Source organism: Diadema setosum, chromosome 5, assembly GCF_964275005.1.
Source record: "Diadema setosum chromosome 5, eeDiaSeto1, whole genome shotgun sequence".
Lineage (NCBI taxonomy): Eukaryota > Metazoa > Echinodermata > Echinoidea > Diadematoida > Diadematidae > Diadema > Diadema setosum.
Genome location: NC_092689.1, coordinates 16809977 through 16832232, shown reverse-complemented (window position 1 = coordinate 16832232; position 22256 = coordinate 16809977). Strand labels below are relative to the sequence as shown.

The 22256-nt window shown below is 37.4% G+C and overlaps 1 protein-coding gene across 1 annotated transcript in view; it reads left to right on the top strand.

Moving 5' to 3' along the window:
• LOC140228753 (uncharacterized) overlaps nt 1-22256 on the top strand; it is a 197728-nt gene that overhangs the window by 98034 nt on the left and 77438 nt on the right. The window contains exons 11-20 of the mRNA XM_072309029.1: nt 2152-2297; nt 2334-2551; nt 5027-5101; nt 8581-8771; nt 9953-10028; nt 11681-11719; nt 16823-16889; nt 18836-18860; nt 19532-19633; nt 21139-21170. Coding sequence (XP_072165130.1) covers nt 2152-2297; nt 2334-2551; nt 5027-5101; nt 8581-8771; nt 9953-10028; nt 11681-11719; nt 16823-16889; nt 18836-18860; nt 19532-19633; nt 21139-21170 — 971 coding nt within the window. The remainder of the gene's footprint in view (nt 1-2151; nt 2298-2333; nt 2552-5026; nt 5102-8580; nt 8772-9952; nt 10029-11680; nt 11720-16822; nt 16890-18835; nt 18861-19531; nt 19634-21138; nt 21171-22256) is intronic.

Here is a 22256-nt window from a genome sequence, read left to right as displayed (position 1 = left end):
ATTACATTGTACACGGTCTATTTCAAAAAATCATTTGAATGCGTTGTGTTAGCATTTAATAGCATCAATCTGCCTTTTATTTTCCATACGTAAAGCGCACAAAAACGTAACCGACATGGCAAATACAGTGGAATGCCTTGTACGGCGTGATATTATCATTAGAAGTATATCCCATTCCTTTTACTTTTCTTTGCTTGAAGCAGTAGTCAAACCATGTGTCATTTTCGAAGCGACATCACTTGGGAATTAGAATGTATGAAGATGATCGTTACTCGTGTATTTCGCGCTATTATTATAGCATTTGCATTTTCCAACTGTTATTGACAGTATTTTGTTACTGTATGCTTACGATTACGAATGTCGGTTATCAATTCAAAAGACTAGTTCATCAATCGAACTATAAAGGTAATAGTTGTGTTGAAAGTAGTTCGGTACAAGTTCAAAACGCAATCGAAGTCATCGTCACAGGGTGAACTAATAGCTCTCTAAAAAACTTGTTTAGGCCGTAAAGATTGGCGTATGCAATCTTTGTAGAAAGTTTTGACTGAGGCCATCTTTTGAGTATTTGAGAAATTATATGAAGATTTTTTTAAAAATTATGTAAAGAATTAGTTTGATTTTGACTATGAGAATAAAAAGGCGCGGTTACCTCAATCATGTCGTAGTTCGATTAGGCATGATGGGTAAAGTGAATTCATGACTTGTTGAGAGAGAGAGAGAGAGAGAGAGAGAAGAGAGAGAGAGAGAGAGGCCAAGCAAGAGGCAATAGGCTACTTGTACATAATGCCCACCGACAGACACAAACACATTATATCACAGCTAGTAGACGCTTATAATTGACCATGTCAGTTACGCTGGGGTCGCTCATAACACACAAAGGGCCTCCATGGAACACGTCAATTTCTATATGTGGGACAGTACAATATTTTCGCGATTTCGTGCCGAGTAAAGGAATGATATCCTTATGATTTCAGCTGGCGCGCGCTGCTGACCCATCAAATCATCACGTTACACCTTAGGTATCATCTTATAGCTGGATAATAATTTTCCTTTTACATGGTATGCGTTCGTTAGTGCCCTACAATGAAAAAGAAGACTCTTAGGGGAATTTTAGACGAGTATGTGAACCCATTATTTCCGGGACATCGGTAATGAATTAGCCATGCACGAAGTCGATCACCTTTCATGTCTCTTGGAAAATTTAAACAATATTGCATTCAGGTTTTAACCTTAACCTGTCAAATTAAAAAAAAAAAATCATGTGAAAACGTAATTCAGTGATCATGATCTGCGGGGTCAACTCGAGGTCACCCGTGCGAGAACTTGGATATTCTAGACGGGGTTTTTCGGCTTGCCGACTGACTGGCAATAAGCAAGCAAGGGTTTGAAGCTCCTTGGCGCAAGTAACAAGCCTTTCGTATTGTCGGGATTCGTCTCATTTCATGCTTGTGCTGAAACTGTCGGCCGGGGAATGGCGCATGGACTCGCACGCGGTATACACCTGATACACACGTACCGTGTAAGCACTGCGGGAACCAGGGAGGTGAGATGGGATCATGCGGGAACCAAGCACTGGCGGCACGGGGCCGTGCGAAATCGCACCCAAAAGCCGCACGGGTCCGTGCGCCCGACCCGCACGGGACCGTGCGCCAGACCCGCACGGGTCCGTGCGACAGCGTGCGAGGGAGTATGGATCCGCACGCAGGCGTGCGGATCTGCACGGGGGCGTGCAGATCCGCACGGAGGTGCACGACTACGCACGGGCGCGTACAGGGGCGCACGGAGCCATACGCTCCCGTGCGAGATCGCACGAACCTGCACGCAGCCGCACGAAGCGACCCCGTGCGCAGTGCGTGCGGGAGTAACATAACATAATGGTCTGACTGTACCTCCCAGCTAAATACTTGTTAGTGGTAAGATAAGAGTAAAGATTAGGTTTAGGGTTAGAGTTAGGATTAGGGTTAGTATTAGGTCCAGGATTAGGGTTAGGGTTAGGGTTAGGGTCAGGGGAAGGGGGGTGGGGAGATAATTGCCATGGGGTTTATTGCCCTAGATCCCAATTACACAACTAAGTGTGTACAGTTCAAGTCCTCATGGTATTATGTGGATTTTCAAGACCCCCTTATCTGCATTGATTGAAAACCTATGCAGGTATCGTCAGCACCACCAGCAGTATGGACCCCGCCCAGCCAGCCCTCTGCTGCACCCCTGAGTCCAAGCCAAATCTCTCAGCCCTTAACCGTGGACACTCTCTCAGACCCCTCCCACATTCTGGCCCGGGGCTTTGCCTCCCCCCAGCCCAAGTCCCCCCAGCAACCGGTGGTGGTGCACAGCGCCCCTTCACAAGACCAATACGCTCCACCTCCCCCGCCGCCCCCCACGCAGGCCCCCTACTTCCCAGCTGGACCCGCACCTCCGGCTCCAGTCGGCTCTGGTGGAGGACCCCCTCCTACCACTCAAGGGGTACCTGTGCAGTATGATGGAATACCCAACGGATACGGCTTCATCCCTGCCAGTGCAGTCTCGGGCTCACCCGGTGCTCTCACAACAGGTAGGGTTTTCTTCCTCGATGTACACCTTTGCATATTACGCTACCTGAATGAATCAAACTAACAGATCAAACATGGACATTTCTGCCCTACTTTGGCAAAAGGAAGCAAGTGACATACCATCCGAATTTGAGTTATTGATGTTTTCATAATTCACATAATGAGCTCTTCTTCCAGGCCAAATTTCATGCGGAAACACTCATCCTACTAAGCGATATGTTAGATAAGATATCATGATAGTCCATTGATGTCAGTGTCAAATGACAGACACATTTTGCTCTTTTACGAGAAATGTCACTTTTGTCACTTGCTTCCTTTTGCCAAAGTAGGGCAGAGTTGTCTGTCGACCAGCATCGAGAAACTGGCTGCTGAATTGTTATTTAGTGCCAGGTAGACATTCTGTAGAAGTAGTAAGCTTCCTGGTATATTCAGCTCAGTATGACAGAGTTAGTAGTGACTGTCCTTTATAAAAGGCAGACTTGAGTATAGTAAGCATCACAGAGTATGAAGAACTGGAATGCATCATTGTGGAGTAGCTGGCTCGAGTTAGACTTGCTTAATACCTGACTGTACAGAGGTAGAATTCCAACGCCCTGCATATAATTGATGACATGAAACTAGTTTACCGAAAGTATCCATCAGCCCCCTGGATTGCATGAACCAATGATGTGAGAAGACAGATATTTGATGTGGACATGTTATGTAATCTCATTGGTGATAATGTCTAACATCTGGAAGTAAACTTGAATGTAGTAGCATAGTCTGCTCCTTTTAGTTAAAGATTTGTGCCAGAATCCTTTATAATGAAGATGACTTATTAAGTTAGTAATGCATTCCTGTAAGGCTGTCAGTCATTCAATCTTCAAACTTCAATCAGTCTTGTTCTTTTATGGAAGGGTGATCAATGTTGTTAATACTTGTGCTGTATTTCTGAAGCATACAGTAATTCATGCATACAGCAAATAGATTTCAATCCCCCAAAAATTAAAGAATGAAGTGAAATGATTAGATTGTGATACTCTGGTTCATGGTCTTGGTGATATTTAGTAACTAGAGTAAAAAATCAACCAGAAGAGATAAGAGGAAGGCATGAAAATCAATAGATTTTAAAAGTTTTGCAGGTTTCACATTTCACTAACCTTCTATATAAGATGATTTGTGTATTTTTTTTTTAAACAAAACAAGTGCAAAATTGAGATGGATGTGATTTTTATGTGAACAGAGGAGAATCCGTAACCTTTTTTCAGTTTTGATGAATTTTCACTGATCTGTTGTAATATCGCTCCATTTATCACAGCAAACTTTCAAATTTGGAGTGAGGTTTTCATTGAAATGCAAAATTTTTATACATAATGCTTGACAAAATCATAGTGGAAGATTACTGGGAAGGTATAGAAAGGGATGACAGAAAAGGTGCATATATGTAAAGTAAAGGATGATGTCATCTTATCTGATTTAATATCTTTAGAACAATGTTGTAGTATGCATTTGTTGCACTAAATTCTCAGTTCTTCTGTATATTACATTAAAATGAAGATCCATGCATGATTGGGAAAACTGATCTTTTGAAATGGAAAGGGGGAATTATCCCAGTAGCTATAATTGCGAGAATGTATGCTTGATTTGGTGGAGATTTGATGTCGTCACTTGATAATTTTACGACTGGCTTGTGTTGAACGTGGCATGGACTTGTGTAGCTGGTGCATGGAGGTATCTGGTTTCGTCATACTCGGGGAAGTTATAAAGATGTTTAGACTCTTCACATCTGATCGTAAAACTTTTGTTCAGAATATCATATTGCTGCCAGTTGGTTTACATACCTGCACTGATAGTATCTTAGGTAATCAGAAGAAAAATTCCATGACTTTTAGAAACTTCTAAGACCAGCAAGATTTTTTTTTTGAGTTGTATATTTGTTGTTTGTTGAAAGTAATTTTTAAAAAGTATGTTATAACATAGTGTTTGCCAAAGTGATGGCATTGTGTGTGAGTTGATGATTTTGATCATCTACGATCATAAATTGCCAAAACCTATGTTGCCTTTGAATCTGAATGTATGATAACAGACTCATATTTCTTTTGTAATTGAGGGTATCACATTCTTGTGGTTATTGTTAAAATTAGTTTTTAAACGAGCGGCTAAATTTCTTCCCCCAAAAGTGGATTTTAGCATGACTTTGCATGTTGTCGGAGCCAAACCAGCTACTCCATGCTTCAGTAGGCTTGCATTTATTGGAAGGAAAAAATCCCCCCTTTTTCAATCTCATTTGTGTTTACAGGTTTGAGTTGACTATTTTATACTTCCATGAGTTTTACTGCTCATTAATCATTGATTTTATCATCTCTCCCCTTCTTTGGTTTGTTCCTCCTTGTACTTTGCACCCCTCCAAATGTATTTCCACCCTCATTCTTACTAAATCTCATCCATTGCTACTGGAACGACTAAATTAATGTATGCGCTATTGGGCGTCGCCCCAGACTTGTTGACATGGGGCACGCAGCCAGGCTCCGCCCCTTCCTCCTCGACCAATGACAATTCCTCGTTCATCACTGGTGAGACTTTGAGTTGGTCTTCTATGTGTTAATGTTGATTTTGTTGTTTTGCACTGGAAACAAAGCAAGCAAACAAACAAGCAAACAAACAAATTGAAGGCTAACAAACATTCAAAATGTCGCTGCGTGTATTGAAGTGACGTGAGGCAAAACTTATGTTGAGTCAATATGTTTTCTGAGAAGGGAAAATGTTCTTTGCACACTGTAGTGATGTATCATACATTGTAGGAGCAAATTGTAATGTTACAAAATCTGTTGTGTGAACATGTATGTCATTGTTCATTTTGTGAGCTGCAACAATGAGCTGCAACAATGAAAAAAGAAAAGCGTCCATCTTGTCCAAGTCTTTTTGAAAGCTTTCACACCATGAACAATAGCTTGCAAAGGTAGTCACATGTTTAGTCTTAGGATATCGTGAAAAGATGTTATTTGTTTCCATCAGAATGCTCTGTTAAATCACATTTCTAAAAATCTGTGTTGAACAGGACCGTCATCAATCCTTCTTATTTTGACCAAAATATTTAGATCTGTCATTGGAACAGAATGTATGAGAATGGTTCCTCAGCCCTGTTTCATTAAGAGAGTGAAAAGCTAATTTAAAATCTTTATAAAATACCCTGGTGGTAATTTGTGTTACAATTTGGACTCACTTTGCATACTGATGCATAAATAATATGTTTGTTAGTAGGATCCACAATAGATCTAACATGTTTGATCTGTGATATCCTCTGAAAGTGAGACCACCTTCAGGAATTAGTCTCTCTGTCTTGAAGTGAGACTTCCTGACAGCAGCATCATCTGCTTGAAATATAGAAATATCTAAATTTGGCAGTAGCAAAGTTGTTGGCTGTTTTTGTTTTCATAAAAGTTTCTTATATTCGAAATGTAGTCCAGGGTTTTCAGTTAGCAAGTCAATTTTGACAAAACTACAACAGCGTAGAATCAGGAATATGACATGGATCTAATCTACAAAGTGAAATGATAGGATTGTAAGGCCTATGCAATGCAATGCTTAAGTGTATTGAAACACAAAACTTGAAGACACTGATATACTAATTTTTCAATTTTTTCATTTTTTTTTTCTTAAAAGAGAAAGTGAAGGATGGTGTTTTGTTTTTACCTCAAGATATACATGCTCTCGTCACGTCAGATTTCATTTTTTTTTTTCTGTGTATTAGCTGTTTCATGTCCTCTCAGCACTAGTTTCCATTATAAAGCTTGACTTTGTCCACCCCACTGTAGGTAGAGTTGCTAGCACAGTGCCTAGTGTACAGGATGGATAGATAGAGAGAGATTGAGATGGAGAGAGAGAAGGAAGAGATTAAAAAAGAAAGAAAGAGAGAGGGAAAGAGAGAAATAAGAAGGGATTGAAGGAGAGATGGGTAATGACATACTTGCCAACTAGTAAGATTTTATCAGATTCAGTAAGATTTTTTACGTTAAAAATAGCAAAATCAGATTTTCTGTCAGAGAAATCAGATTTTTAAAAAATATTTAGATATACCTTTCATGTGTATTTTCTGAAGATTTGACGGAAAGTAAGATTTTCAACTCCAGTTTGCATAGATAATAAGATTTTTGCAATCCACGAGTAAGATATTTCATCTTGAAATGTTGGCAGGTATGTAATGATCATTGAAGAACCAAAGTGTATCAATATAAGTGTGTGTAAAACACCACGGCACATAAGTAGTGTGTAGTGAATATGCACCACATCACTAGGTATACTCCATCCATTTTACTGCTTACACAACTCTGTGTTTGTGTTTGTGTATGTGTGTAGAATACAAAGCAGTGTATAGAAAAGTATATCATTGAAAGCATACGTGTTTGATGTGATTCTTTTTGTTTGTATGTCTCTACATGTATAAGCATCAACTTTGCTGTGTCACCGAAAGTTCAATGCATTGCAATAAAAAGAACTAAAAGCGAAGAAAACAATTAAGAAATATTATGATAAACTTGTAGGCTACATGTATCTGTCTTTCATAATGGTCAATTTAGATGCGTCAGAAAATTGTCAACATCAGGTATGTAATAATATATCTATTGAATGTGTCACTATTTGTATTATATATAGTATTTCATTCTACAAATAGGAAGTGTGCTAAACGCAATCATTCTTCACACCTTTGGAAATTAGTATATCATTGAAACATCTCCATATGCAAATTTGAATGTCTTCTTGCAAAAGCAGTTCCGGGAATTTGGTTGTACAGAAATGTAAAAGTAATCTTGATGTAGGTTTTTTTTTTTTTTGGGGGGGGGGGTGGGGTGGGGGCAGAAAGACCTTGATATTGAGTGACTGATATGATGCAGCGTAACTGTGTAAGCTGACTTCATTTTTTCCACAGTATTGCTATATGTATGTAGGTTTAGAACCTAAAATGTGTTGTTTTCTGTCCCATTTCAAATGGATAATTTGTGTCATTGTCCCACTTTTTTTTTCCACACAAATTTGTAGTTTGCACATAGCACTTCATTTTCATCACTTTAATATTTGATGCTGCACCCACAACACTTCATACACATATTTTCCTCCTTCATCAACTAATGTGCCTACCTGTACTTTGTGAAATGTTTCCATTGAGATTACCTTTAAGCAGATTAGGCTCATAGTTACCTTGAAGGTACAGTGCACAGAAGACATGTATCTTCTCATTGGTATGTACATGTATGGGAGGGTTGGGTAGACTTAAAGGGGAAGGCTAGTAACTGATCAGTGGGAATCAGTGGAAATGCTGGGAGATGATTGTTCCAATCCTTATGGGATTCATTCAAGAGTTCATTGTATATCTATTGTTGTGTGAAAATGATTTGCTTCAGAACGGTCTCATATTCAAGTAGTGTGCAGATTAATGCTCCGTCACTGACCAGGGACGCTAACCTGGAAGCATTAAACTGCACATTACTTGAATATGAGACCATTCTGAAGCAAATCATTTTCACACAACAATAGATATACAATGAACTCTTGAATGAATCCCATAAGGATTGGAACAATCATCTCCCAACATTTCCACTGATTCCCACTGATCAGTTACTAGCCTTCCCCTTTAATCTTTCATGTTTATCACTCATTTTGGGTATACCAGTATATGAAAAGAAAATGTAAATCTGGATTAAAAGTGTGTGCAAGAGCATAGATTACAGAGACTTACTTTAAACATACACACAAAACTTCCAGAACAGTATGCATTTAAAGTACCATTCTGCACACCAATAACTGATGATGCTGTCTGCATGAAAAGATATGGAAAATGCTTCAAGAGTGAGCTTGGATTTGATTGTGAAATGTGATCATGTGCTCTACATGTTTTCACCCAGAAAAATCCTAGCTTGTGGAAACTTTGAGTAGCAAAAATGCTGAATTGTACTTGGAAGTAATTTAAAGTAAAAAATGGCATAGTGTTTGGGTCACCTGAAATGCCTGTCTAGTCTTTAAGTGGATTTTTGCCTCTCAAAACATCATCTTGCAGACCCCACCAAGCTACCTCCGGGGGCGCTCTTCCAAAAGCAGACAGTGGAAGGCGACGTCGTGCACACGGACACGTTCTACCCGATCCAGAACGTGACGAGGAACTCGTCGACGGTGAAGAAGCATGAAGCGCCGCGATACGACGGCATAGGACCGAGGGACAAAGATGGAATGCCCCTTGGTCTGAGACAGGTACAGGGGAATGATAATGTAACTGTGATGACTGACTGGTAGTTTTTCTCAAGCTGGTGATATGTATATTAAAGCTGATAAGTGCCTGGATGAGCAAGACTACACAAATATCTGTTGTAGGTCACATGTATCTCGTAGCTGTCAATGAGGGGATTCACTCTCACAAAAGAACTTTGTCGAAAATTCCTTTCTGATGTGTGCTTCCAAATGCATTTTGAATCAAACTGTAGAAATTACAAACATGTACCCAGAATCGAGCACAACTTAATTGAATAACACCTCTGGACTGCAGTTAGTCAAGCATGATTTCAAAATCATCGGTTGAGAATGAGAAGGGTGTTAAGTTGTCTCGAACACTATGGGTTTAATGACAACTTAATGCCCTTCACGTTCTCACCCGACGAAATTATGTTTGACAGGAATGTTTTTTAAGATTTTCATTCAGACTAACAAAACTTGCTCAATGAGCATGAAATGTGTTTTGGAGACATATTTGCAAATATTTTCCTTCTCAGTGTAAAACCCTCCCTTCTTAATTTATGCAGGAACTTCAGGTGAGGCAGAAGTCGCAATCACTCCAAATTACTATGAGATGTTTGAGTAAATTTGCAGTGTAAAAAAGCTGCCTTTTAAACAAGGTTGATGTGTTTGCTTTAACTTTTTACAGTGCTGAATATTCCTGTGTGTGTGTCAGCAAATTGATCATCTTGGGTATTCAGCAAAAAATGCCAAATACATTACCACATTCACATTCACAAGCTTGTCTTCTTCATCAGTTCATCAGTATACAGGGGCGGGTCCAGGAATTCCGTAAAGGGGAGACGCCTTTACAAAATTAAAGGGGGGCGTATGCATGCACTCCCCCATTTTTCTTTTTATGTCTTTTGTGTTAACAAAAAGTAAAGAGGGTGTGCGCACCCGGTGCGCCCCCCTCTGGATCCGCCACTGGTATACGTACTATATAATATGTCTTAAGATTAATCTGTGGATCTAATACTGCAAATTCAATTGGCCATCTTCGTGTGGCCTTTCCATGTACACGTATGTATGAGTGATCAAACAAAAACCATGATGCATGATGCATTTTTATTCCATCACAATGATTCCAGCGTGATAGGAGTGGAGGAAGATATTTCTCAAATATGTTTCATTCTAATCACTTATTTTTTTTCCATCTGCAGCATGTAAAGGAAGACAACAGGCATGACTGGTACAAGGAAATGTTCAAGTCGATTCACAAACAGGACAATGACGAAGGTAAACCCACCTCACCCCAGCCATTTCAACTACTGAAATCACTCACTTTCCCCATTAACATCCCCTTCTTCCCCCAACCTGCCCACTGTTCATACCATTTCTTCTCTTTTTGATCTAATAGGGGTATAAGTTCAAATGACTTAGGTGTACTTAGCCATCTATCACTTCACTACACATTATCACACATTGTGTGTTTTAGGATTATATACATTTGGGTATCAATTCCATGAACGAACAATGTACAAGATTGATGCACGTATGATGCACTTATGCTCAGCAGTGGGAGCACCGATATATTGGTGTATCGGGTGTTCATTAAGTACACATATTTCCACCTCTTGTACACCAAGAATATACAGACTCCAATTGGTCTTTCCCACCATAACAGGATTATGTCCAAACAATCATACAGTGATAGCCAATCAGTGAGAAATTAATGTTGAAATTGTCATTAGATTGCTGATATTGTTTGATATCTGATTGAATATCAAACTAACAGAGAGAAATACTTGTGCAGTGACGCTCGTACAAACACGTGCACACACCAGAATGCAGAAGAGTGCAGTTATTTCTACAAGCATTTTGTTTCCGCACATTGTGTCAGCTTGAAGGCAGGACATATTTCTTTTATTGACTTAATTTGACAACAAATCTCTACAAATGCATTTGTTTGTTTGTTTTTTGAAGCACGAATGCAGTGCAGAAAACGTTGACACTTTGATAGTGTCCCTTGGCAACATGTGCAAAATATGACTTTGTTTTAAAAGAGTATTGACACTTTACAAAAATGTTGTGTGACTTGATATAATTTGATTTCAAGTTTTCACAGGATGTTGAGATAGTTCTGACTAATGAAATTGTTTTCATTTCTAAAAGAGCATGGCATGAGAAATACATTTGTATCACTGGTGAAGAGGGTGTCGCACTTCTACACTAAAGTTCAAAGTTCTCCAATTACTGGTGTCTGTTGTCTTGTTTGTTTGTTTATATGAGTTCACAATCTTCTCAACACCTCTCAGTTATCTTTACTTTTGCTATGTCTAGTTGAGAAAGTGGGAAAGATGTTAAGCTCTTTTTTTTTATCCCTTGATTAATCTTCTGTGCCCAAATTATCACCCTAAGGATAAGTAGAAGCATATTTTCTTGACCTTTAATAGCATGTCTAGATAATGGAATACTTTGAAAAGAAGTTCTCTGACGAGAATATGGACTTGGCAAGGTAAAAAAATTAGCCAAGTTGAATGTGGTGGCTTACCAATCATGTATTAAATGTTTATTAACAGAAGCATTTAAAAGAGTTTTAGTGAACTTGATTTAAAAGGGGGAAAAAACAAACAAATTGCTTTGGTAGATTCTAACCATGTGCAATTAGGTTTGAATGCAAAATGTTAACGGTTTGAATGTAAAATCAGTTAACTTCCAAATTGTTCTGCTCACTTTAAATCTGATTTAAGTATCCCATGAAACAGTATTAAACAATATAAATGGCTCCAATGTTACTGTCCTGCCTCAGCTTTTAATAATGGGTGAGCTATCAATTCATTGTTGATTAGTATTTTTTTTTTCATTGAAATTTTGGAATATCAGATTTCTGCATGCTTGCGGCCCAGCTTACTCTTCTCCATATTTCATATGTATTTTCTTCATTACAGATGGTAATGATGATTATTCAACCTCACAAAACCGTGAAGGTTATGATACACCAAATTTATTTCTTTGCCCTTTCATTCAACATCGCTTAGATATTTGCCTGAATGCGGTGGCACAGTTGGCATTCCATACGTCACATCCATCAAACTCATTCTCACCCCATATGTGATAACTCATCGTAGTAGTCACATTCAAAGTTACTGTTTACCGTCTAGGTGTACGCGACACTTGTCTGAACTAACCCATGTCTGTTTTCATCGAAAATGCGGTACTTTTTTTTTTGTTTATTTTTCTTGGTTAATTTACGTCACACTCGGCCTACTTCACTTGAAAACCAGAAAGATATTACCTCCATAGATTTTGTTTTCGTTTTTATTTTTTTGGAGACTAATGCCCTTCTGGTTTTCATTGATCAGTTTGTAGTGATACCTCCTCTTTTAGTAGTAAGATTAAAAAGAAAACTTCTTTGGCATACAGAAGTGGCTTTCTGACCAAGCTGTACTTTGTGTTGTTCTTTTTTTCCCTCTCATATTCACTCTTGAAATCATAATGGGGATGAAGAATCCCAGATACATGCTAATCTCGCTCTTGTTGAAAGTTAACCTAGTCCAGAAGTGATTTTAAACTCTTGAATTTTTGTCCTACCCTCCTATTCCTGTCTTTGCACCCATGCACATGCACACCCGTAACGGAAAATTAAACACAGACATGACAGAATCCTGTTACAGATCCAGACATAGGTACCCCCACGAAATTGAAGATGAAAGAAAGGGTAAGTCTCGTCTTCACTGCAATGCTCATGGGGGAAAAAGAAAGGCCTGCCCTCTCGTTTCTCTCTGTGCCCATACCATTGAAAAAAATCAAACAAACGAAACAAAACATAGTTTTAAGTTGCTTGCGACTGGCTTTCCATATGCATCTTGACGTACGGGAATTGAAATAGGTAGAAACTTGCCGGAGTGTTAAGTTTGAAGCTCACTGTTAGCATGCCATCCATATAGGCTATTGAAGGAAGCTGTGAGAAAGTTGTATCCGTAGTGACATATTGAACATTAAAAACGTCCTCTATGTCTCATGATCTGACATTGGACATAGAGGATGTCGATCTGTACAGTCGTTAATTTTCTTCTTCTTCCCTTCACCAGTACAGTAGAACCCCCTTAAATGTGCATCAGAAATCCCCCAGAATGGCATATTGGATAGGTTACATGGCTTTAGCACCTATAAAGAGATGATGTATGCCATTCCTGGAAATTAAAGGGAAGATAAACCCCAAGAGCAATGTGGATTGAGTGAAAGCAGCAGCATTAGTAGAACACATCAGTGAAAGTTTGAAGAAAATCGGACAATCGATGCAAAAGTTATGAATTTTTAAAGTTTTGATGTTGGAACCGCTGGATGAGGAGACTACTAGAAGTTATGACGTATGAGTGGACAACAATACCAAGAAAATATAAAGAAAATTCTGCAGAAATCCATTTTTCATGAAAATTACAAATTCCATCAACTTGATATTGACATATGTTAAGGGTAGCAATTATTCCCCCTGCTTTCTGAAAGTGGTTGGTCCATTGCTCTTTCATAATTCTAGAAAAGTGAATTTTTGTTGAATTTCCTTTATATTTTCTTTGTATTGTTGTCCACTCATACGTCATATCCTCTAGTAGTCTCCTCATCCAGCGGTTCCAACACCAAAACTTTAAAAATTCATAACTTTTGCATCGATTGTCCGATTTTCCTCAAACTTGCACTGATGTGTTCTACTAATGTTGCTGCTTTCACTCAATCCACATTGTTCTTTGGGTTTACCTTCCCTTTAACTTCTGCAGCAATCACCAATTTTTAAGTCATGTATGAATGGAAGATGCCAGTATATTACTGACATACCTGATATTAGGACATTCAAATCTGAATTAGTTACATCTGTTCCCATGGAGGACAAAATCCTGCCCCCATTCAGGCAGTTGCTGATTCATAAATCTTGGAGATCTTTCGAACAAAATTGAAAAGCCAAGTCATCCATGCAGCCTCCAAGAGCCTGTTTTCTAAAAAGTCACCCATTAGCAACAAAAGGACTTAACCTTCTAGAGAAGCAGATGCAATGTGTAGATAGATTTGTTCATAGACATGTTGTGGTTGAAGAAGCAGTACGGTGTATATATCACTCCCACCCTCCTGGTTAGTTTGACAGCCTCATCATCAAAGGATTCCCCTACCCTACATCTATACATTATTTTATTGTACCTTCTTCATCGATTGAATGATAGCATGTCCCTCCCTACGACGTGCTGTGATTGGAATTCCGGTGTAGTCTCGTGCAATCCTGAATCACTTTATTTTCCATCTTCCCTCTGAGTAATGCAAGGATGACATGGAACCCCCCAGAATTGTGCTGCATGGTACTCTTGCCTTAGTATGTGTCTTTCTCCTACAAGGGTTACGTCATCGTATGTCGCTTTCTGCAAACTTGATCTTGCGAGTAGTACCCTTGAGCTCCAATTCATAGAAAGTTTCACAGAAAGCAACTCTTTGCTGCAGTGGCAGGTGTCATTGTAATCGCGACGAGAATCCAGCTTCCTGATAGTGATTAGTTGTTACTATGACGAGTTGCCGTTCTAGCAGAAATTCCTATGATGGCATCTTTTATATTGGGCAACATGATTGGCAGTATGGAAAATCATGGGAAGCCATTATTTTTGTCCCATCTGTGTTTACTAGCACTCTTTGGCTGCAGTTGACTGATCTCTCTAGATAACCCCTTGATTGAACCACTGAAATGTCGGTTGTGAAATGACAATTCCCATAAGGAATGCAGAAGGCATTTTTCATCAGAAGGCATCTTTTGTGGCATAACCAAGGAGACCTGTGAAAATACTGGGACTACCAGTAAGAATTCTCATCATATTGTGTATTAGTCTTTACAGAAACTTAAGTAAAAAGAAAAAAAAAATGAATACATAAATAGAATAGAAATCAATGCCTTTGGCTGTTCCATTCAATCTTCAGTGCCCTGTATCTCATCTTAACATGGTCCAGCACATTATCACTTCATCTAGAAGGAGTACACTCCCAGAGAAAGTCACAACATCAATGTTCCTGTTAACATTTTAGAGGTGTCTGAAGCTCAACTTATTTTATTTGTTGACTAAAAAGTTTAGATCTAATTTGGACTGTATATCACATGGACAACTCATTCAGGGAGCAATACTTTTTCTTTGATAGTAATTTCAGAGGTGGCTTTGTATGAATTTTAGGCATTTTCTTTCTCTACTTATTCGTATTTCCATTTCAAAAGATAATTCTTTTATCATGTTTTTAGACTGAATATTTCTCTTCATGATTCATTGTGAATCAAATATGCTCAAGCAATGGATACATCCTCCCCATTGTGAAATTTAATAGCTGCAATGCATGCACCAATCCTGAATGCTCATACCCTTGTCTTATATCAGGAAAGAGCATCTGTCATATCATTTTCTAAGCATCATCATCTTTGCTATACTTCCTTGAGTCTAGCTCATTTTGTCAAATATTATTGTACTTTCAAGATCACCTTCTTACAGCACGCTTTGGAAATTCCAATTTTATATGACAAAAGTGACTGAAGAAAAGGAAAGAGCTGCACTTCATGCTTCTATTCAAAACACCAGAGTCTCCTGTAGAACAGAAATGCAAGCTATTCATGAATAATTTTTCCACTTATACAGCACCGTTTCCTTTTTTTTTTTTTTTTTTTTTTGCTCCTTTAAAGCATACTTTTAATGCTAAAGTTAAAAATGTAGACTGAAATAATTTAAGTTCACAGAGACATACACACATGATTGGAAATGACTCTCTTCATTTTTGTAGAAGTAACTTCAAGCATGTTCACATGTGTGTCCTTTGTAGGTGCCAAACTGATGTTCATTGGTGTCATATACCACTTGGGCCTTTTTCTTGATTTCTCTTGGGTCATGTCCCAGTACTATCCTAGCAGTCGCATTGGGTAAAGTTTTGGTTGCAGTTCTTGCAGGATTCATTGGTATCTCATTGTCTCAGAAGATGATGGTGTTATGCCCTGGGCTGATCATGGGATGGATGATCTGGATATTAATAGCAGGATTCAATTTGTTTCAAACACTTTGATGAGTTTTGTTAAAGTACAACTTACAACAGTTGGTGCCATGGTGGCAGTTTCCGGTATGATGTGATTATTGTCTAAAGTACATTGGGCAGAATAAGGCATGTTTCAAGTAGACAAGAGCAAGGCAGAGATAGTCCCAGCAGACTTAGGATTTCCACATGCTTTCCATCAGTTTTTGAGATAGTATAGTGTATGCATATAAGAAGGACAAGAGTATGATCCATGTGCTTCATGGTTGCACTTCTGTGTTCGATGTTCTCTCTGAAAGACTTGGACACAGTCCAGGTATTTGTTCTCAGATCAGGAATGACCTACTGCTTGCGACTGTTATGTTACAGGTCTTTTCCTAAGTTGAGTTGTGGTGGATATATTGCACACTTGCACCTACTTACTGGACATGTGATATGGCTGAAGCAGTGCCTGGTTATATGACATCAGTGTTATGTTATGCCTCTTGTTTGGGATGACTCTTTCTTAGCTGCATGCTGTGAGTTTGTTTGCTGTCTACATGTGTGCATCACACTCAGCGAAACACATTCCACCTGTAAACACCAATCTCTTCACTGACACTTGTGTGTTGTGTCCTTTGACTGTGCTTATCATCTCACTTTATGTTGATTGAACATGATGAGTTTCATTCTTTCTTTAAATGATGTTTCTTGCAATATTAAGATCTTCTTTTGTGTGAAATCTTTGTCAAATGTGGCAGAAATGTCAGCATCTGCAAAATTTTAACTTCTCTAATTGTGACTCACACATCTGCTCAGGGCTATTAAATTTGAAATTGAAATCACTGCTCAAAAATATGCCAGCATCTTTACTAAGCTTGACAGGAGTGAATCCACTAGAAGTGCCAGTGTTGAGATTTTGAATATCATAGTGATCAACAGACTCAACATCAGCTAGCCTGTGCTTGAAATGCTGCCCTCTATTACCCCCCATGGTTGTTGGTTGTACTAATCTAGTTCTTTTCTCTTCCCTTGCTTGGTGGCGCTGTTGCTGTTTTATTTTCCACACCTAGACGACAGCTCAGATAGCGTGTTTGTGAGTGAAAATGAGACTGTGCATGCTGGAGGTGAGAAGGAGTTGTGCCGCTTACTCTTTGCAGTCTCTTTCCAGACATTCAAATTAAACTTTTGTTTATATTATCAAAACTACTATCATTATTATTAATGTAATTATTATTATTATTTCTTTTGATATTGTATTGATTATATTAAGATTAATGACAGTATTTATTATCAATAGTAGTATTACTAAGCTACTTCTACTACTACTACTACTACTACTACTACTATACTACTACTATCATTACTACCATTGTCATTATTGTAATTATTACCATATACAAGTAAATATCATCATATTATCCTCATCACGATTTTTAGCTGTCATTTCTAATGAATGCCATATTCAAATCAACAACTTGCCGTTTATCAGCCAGAATGCACTTAGTAAGCATCCATGTATCAACACAAAAATTAAACATATTGTCCATAAACACATAATAGTTGGTGGGAGTTTGTGTACTAACAATTATGATGAAATGTGGCATATTCATGAATAGATTAAAGAAAAGTAGAGCAAACACAAGAATAAAGGATACCAACTTTGTCACTCACACCTAATCACTGACAAACTTTGCTTTGTGTCAATGCAATCTTTTCTTCATCGTAACCCTAGCAAATTTCCACAATGGTACCAGCTATTTGGTCCAAATGTATTCTCAAGTACAGAAAATTTTCTACATCTGAAAAGTATGCATCTTATTTGAATATTTTTAAAATGGTACATGATGTATATCTCCATGTTTTCATCATTTTCTCTGTGCATTTGAAATAAAGGAGTTTGACATATTGACCAAACATTTGCAAGATGTCAGAAATTTCTAGGACAGACTACTGTATTAAAGTATAGGAGATTGAAGTTAACCCGTAAAAGACAAGTACTGAGAATACTTGGGCAGGTGTTGTTGGGAATGTGTGTTCTAGCAAAATCAGTCTTTCCCCAATGAGTTAAAAATTACACAAATTTTTCAGATTTAGGGCATATTGCTTTAACTAACTTGCTAGATTGATTCTGTAACTTGGAGAAAAGAAATGATATGAAACATGCATGAATATTCTTTGAGAGATATTGCATAAACTATTTATGATTGCACTTTGACATATCTATGATAAACCATGTTTAGTACGACTGCAAGGCATGTTTGCTGTGGAATAGCTAGTATGAATACCTGAATGTCCTTAGCAAGTGCATGGTAATTTTTGAATGTTAATGTATTTCTGTTGACATAGCATGTATGGAATGTTCAGAGCAGTGACGAATATATTGATTCTTACTAAGCATGACCTCTGTATGCACTTTTCTGAAATGTTAACAGCATTCTTTTTCTTGGTAATCACACCACCATGATATATTTTCTTGTTATGATAAATTACTAGTTATCATTTCAAAAGCCTGGAATAGATTAAAGATATGTTTTTCTATGATATTTGAACAAAAGGGAGTGGGGCTGTGTGTTTATGTAAGTTCCTCTTGAATTAGATTCCCATTGCTAGAGCTAAACTTGAGATGTACAATATACATGTATAAAGGGGCATGAAATATACAGACTATGATAAAAGAACTATGTTGATATACTGCAAATTTGTGTAGGTCCTGAAGACGAAATAAATATGTGATTTTCAGTGTAACTGGTAATTCCATAAAATGATGGCCTTCTGTGTAAGTTTTTTTTTTTTCACTTTAATTCTCTTTGTTTTATCATGCATTTTGATGCATCTAATGCCACTTCAAAGGATGGACGAGGCTGTTTGTAAACAAACTAGTCATGAATCTAATGCAGCAGATGGTAAACAATGAATCACTTCTAGGAATCATCGATCATTATAAATTGATTGCTTTGATTCCACCCAAAAAAGATATATACATACAAAATTGCATATTTTGTGTAGCCATCTTGATATAGAGTGAAAGGTTTGTATAAGGGCTTTGGTACATTTATGTCATTGCTTTCTTTTTCCACATACAGATTCATGGAAGACCGTGACACAGAAGTGAGTGTACTCCCATCACAAATTAGCACATAATTTTGATGTAGTGAAATGTGTTTAAAAAATTCTCCAGAATTTCTGTCAGAAATGGTAGTGGCCAGACATTGATGCAGGTGTGACCAGACAGTAAGTTTGTAGGTCGTGATTGACTGAAGCCACTTTCTCATTCCATAATGAATACTTCTGATTTTGTGCATATAAGACAAATGATCATGATTTTACATTGTACTGATAGCATTCGCTTGCAAGTGCTTTCAGTTGCCACAAACCAAGACACTTTTTAATAGAATCAGTATCATTTATAAAAATGTTACAAGTGTACCTACCTGACTGAGGACAAAAAATTAAAGCAGTTCCTAAATTTTTCCTTCTCTCTGCTGAATGCATATATGGTCTTTATAAACATCAGATGAAAATGGTGATACAATAAAGGAGGTTGTCAAGTACTCACTAATTACTATTTGTCAGAAGTTCCTCCTGTGTCAGACCTCGAGTGTGTTTTTACAAACACCTATTACCATCTTAATGTGGAAAAGAAAAAGAAGATGAAGAAGGAGAAGAAATTCATTCATGTATAAATATATTCACACACACACACCTTCCATATTGAATGTACTTAAAAATTTTCTATGTGTGTGTGTCAAATCAAATCAAATCAAATCAGGGACTATGAGCCAGAGCCAGTGGTGAAAAATACCCCAGCCTACCGGGTGCAGCCTGGAAAAATAACAGACTTCGTACCTGGTAAAAGTGCCTTGGCCGCTCATGAAAGAAATGTAAGTTGTTAGACCAAATCTCAGGATACCTACCAGTCATTACCAGTGCCATTTATTTCTCTATCATTTTCTTGTGCAATGCTCGATTGCCTTTTATCTGGATGTTTCTTCCTAGCGGTCAATTTCTACCATATCGACCTTGTTTTTATAATTTTTTATTTATAAAAATATTTAAAAAATTTATAATTTTTTATAATTTGTGACTGTTTATCAGGAGATATTGTGTAGAATGTACCATATCCAACTCCACAGCTGCTGCCAGACAAACTTGGCATTATTTGTCTCATAGTCAAGAAAACATTATCATTGTAATCACTGATATCATATCCCTCCATATGTGCACTCAGCAAAAAAAGAAAGTAAACACTTTTTCAAGTTTATCTTTCTCATAGACTATCTGGCTAAAAATGGTGTTTTATGTACCATGTTAAAGGTAATTTAATTAGCTATCAACCTAGTAGGTCAATGAAAATGTTTACTTTATGCATGAGTGAATACATTCGTTCTTCTCTTCCAAGGCACAAAGGTAAAAATTGCAAAATGGACAAGTTGTTATTCAAGCGTATTTCCTCTTCCCTATAATAACGAGAACAAAAGACAAATTCAACACAATAAAAATGCAAATTAATTTGCAAAAAGAAAATTATGGTAACAAAGAAAGTTCAATTTGAAACATTATTTCAAATGAAGAAAATTTGAAATGATAATTGGTTCTTGAATTTGTCTAGTGCATTCTTAAATTCCTTAATCAAAAGGTAAATGAAGAAGTTCTGTCGATTTTATCACCTGTACGGCTTACTCCCTATGTCATTTAAAGTTTGAATTGATGGAAAATGCTTATGTTCCACCTTCAGTTTCCCCACTTTGTTTTTGTTTTGAATATAAAAGGGAAACAAGGGAACGGAAACTTATTTCTGCTGTTTCATTCTTGTCTCTCATTGCATTAAATTGGTCTTTTGTTATCATTTGCTATCTTGGAGGGCATTTGCAAATGAATTTCATTATGTCCAAATCTGCAATTTTTACTTTTCTGCTTTGGAGGACAAAAACGAATGTGTTCACTCATGCGTAAAATTTCCCTTTGTATAAACCTACCAGGTTGATAGGCAATTAAATGAATTCAATAATCTTTGATATGGTATATGACACATTGATTTTTATCAAAATCTTCTATGAAAAATATTAATTTGAAACAGTGTTTACTTTCTTTTTTTTGCTGAGTGTATTTTCTAAATTGTGCTCTGAAATGGAATTGTATTTCCCGTTAAAATGATTCGATTCATAAATGCTCAAGTTAACTTGTGGATTAGATTGATGGATGTATTCTAACATTCATTGAAGAGAGTCACTTTGCACATTCTTTTTTTTTGTCTGTCCTAACTGAATAAAGCTTATAAGAGCTTTCCAGTCAGCTGAAATCATTTGGCAATCAAATGTCTCATTCCTGAAAACATCACATGAAGGTCATGATTTTGTGAATGTCCTTATCCCTTGTTCATTTTCAGATTCAAGCACAAAAGGAACCTGCTGGCCAAGGGTAAGGATATTTGGTGGCTTCACAAATCTCATCTTTTTGTCAGTGTTTGCACAATTCCTGTTTGCCTTTGGTAGTCACAGGAAAATGGTTATTTTGCATAATATGTATGTCTCATTCTTGAAGGTTTACATGCGTCTGAATTCTGCGTGTAGCAAATTGGTTTTTGTTCTTCACAAGATGCAGGTGTTCGAGAGTCAGTTGTAAATCCTCTCTGTTTATATCAAGTTGTGTGTGATAGATTGTAATTCCTGTTATAGCAAGGAATGGCAAATCAATTACAGCTGATAAAATATCTTACTTAATCTCTTGTCACATCTCTGTTGGTTCCCTTAACACCTTCATATACATAAGGAATGAGAGAATGCAGCAATATTAGTAGAACACATCAGTGAAAGTTTGAGGAAAATCAGACAATCCGTTCAAAAGTTATGAATTTTTGAAGTATCTGCGCAGTCACTGCTGGATGAGAAGACTACTACAGTGTATGATGTCACATGCGTACAACGATATAAGGAAAATAAAAAGAGAAGTTCACAAAACTTTACTTTCTGAATAAAGTGCGCATTTCTTCGACTTGTTACTGACGTATATTAAGGGTAATATTATTCCCCCTGCCTTCTGAAAGAGAGAAGTTGAGTGTTCTTTCGTTATGCGAGAAAAATGGAAATACGTTGAATTTTCTTTATTCTTTCTTTATATCGTTGTACTCATGTGACATCACAAGCCATAGTAGTCTTCTCATCTAGTCATGACTGAGCAGAAACTTCAAAAATTCATAACTTTTGAACGGATTGTCCGATTTTCCTCAAACTCTCACCGATGTGTTTTACTAATATTGCTGCATTCACTAAACCCACATGTCTATGAAGGTGAACTTGTCCATTAAAAACAATGTATTCTATCTTTTTTAATGAAATATATAAAGGATAGGTGTAGAGTGTGTCAACAATCATAAGACTGAAAAGATGTAGGAACTTGTGAGAGAAAAGTAAGCTATATTTGTGAATTTCTGCTCTGATATACAAATACTACACCAATTCTTACTCTCCGTCCCATGACTTGAATCTTTCCACTTGATATGTTCTT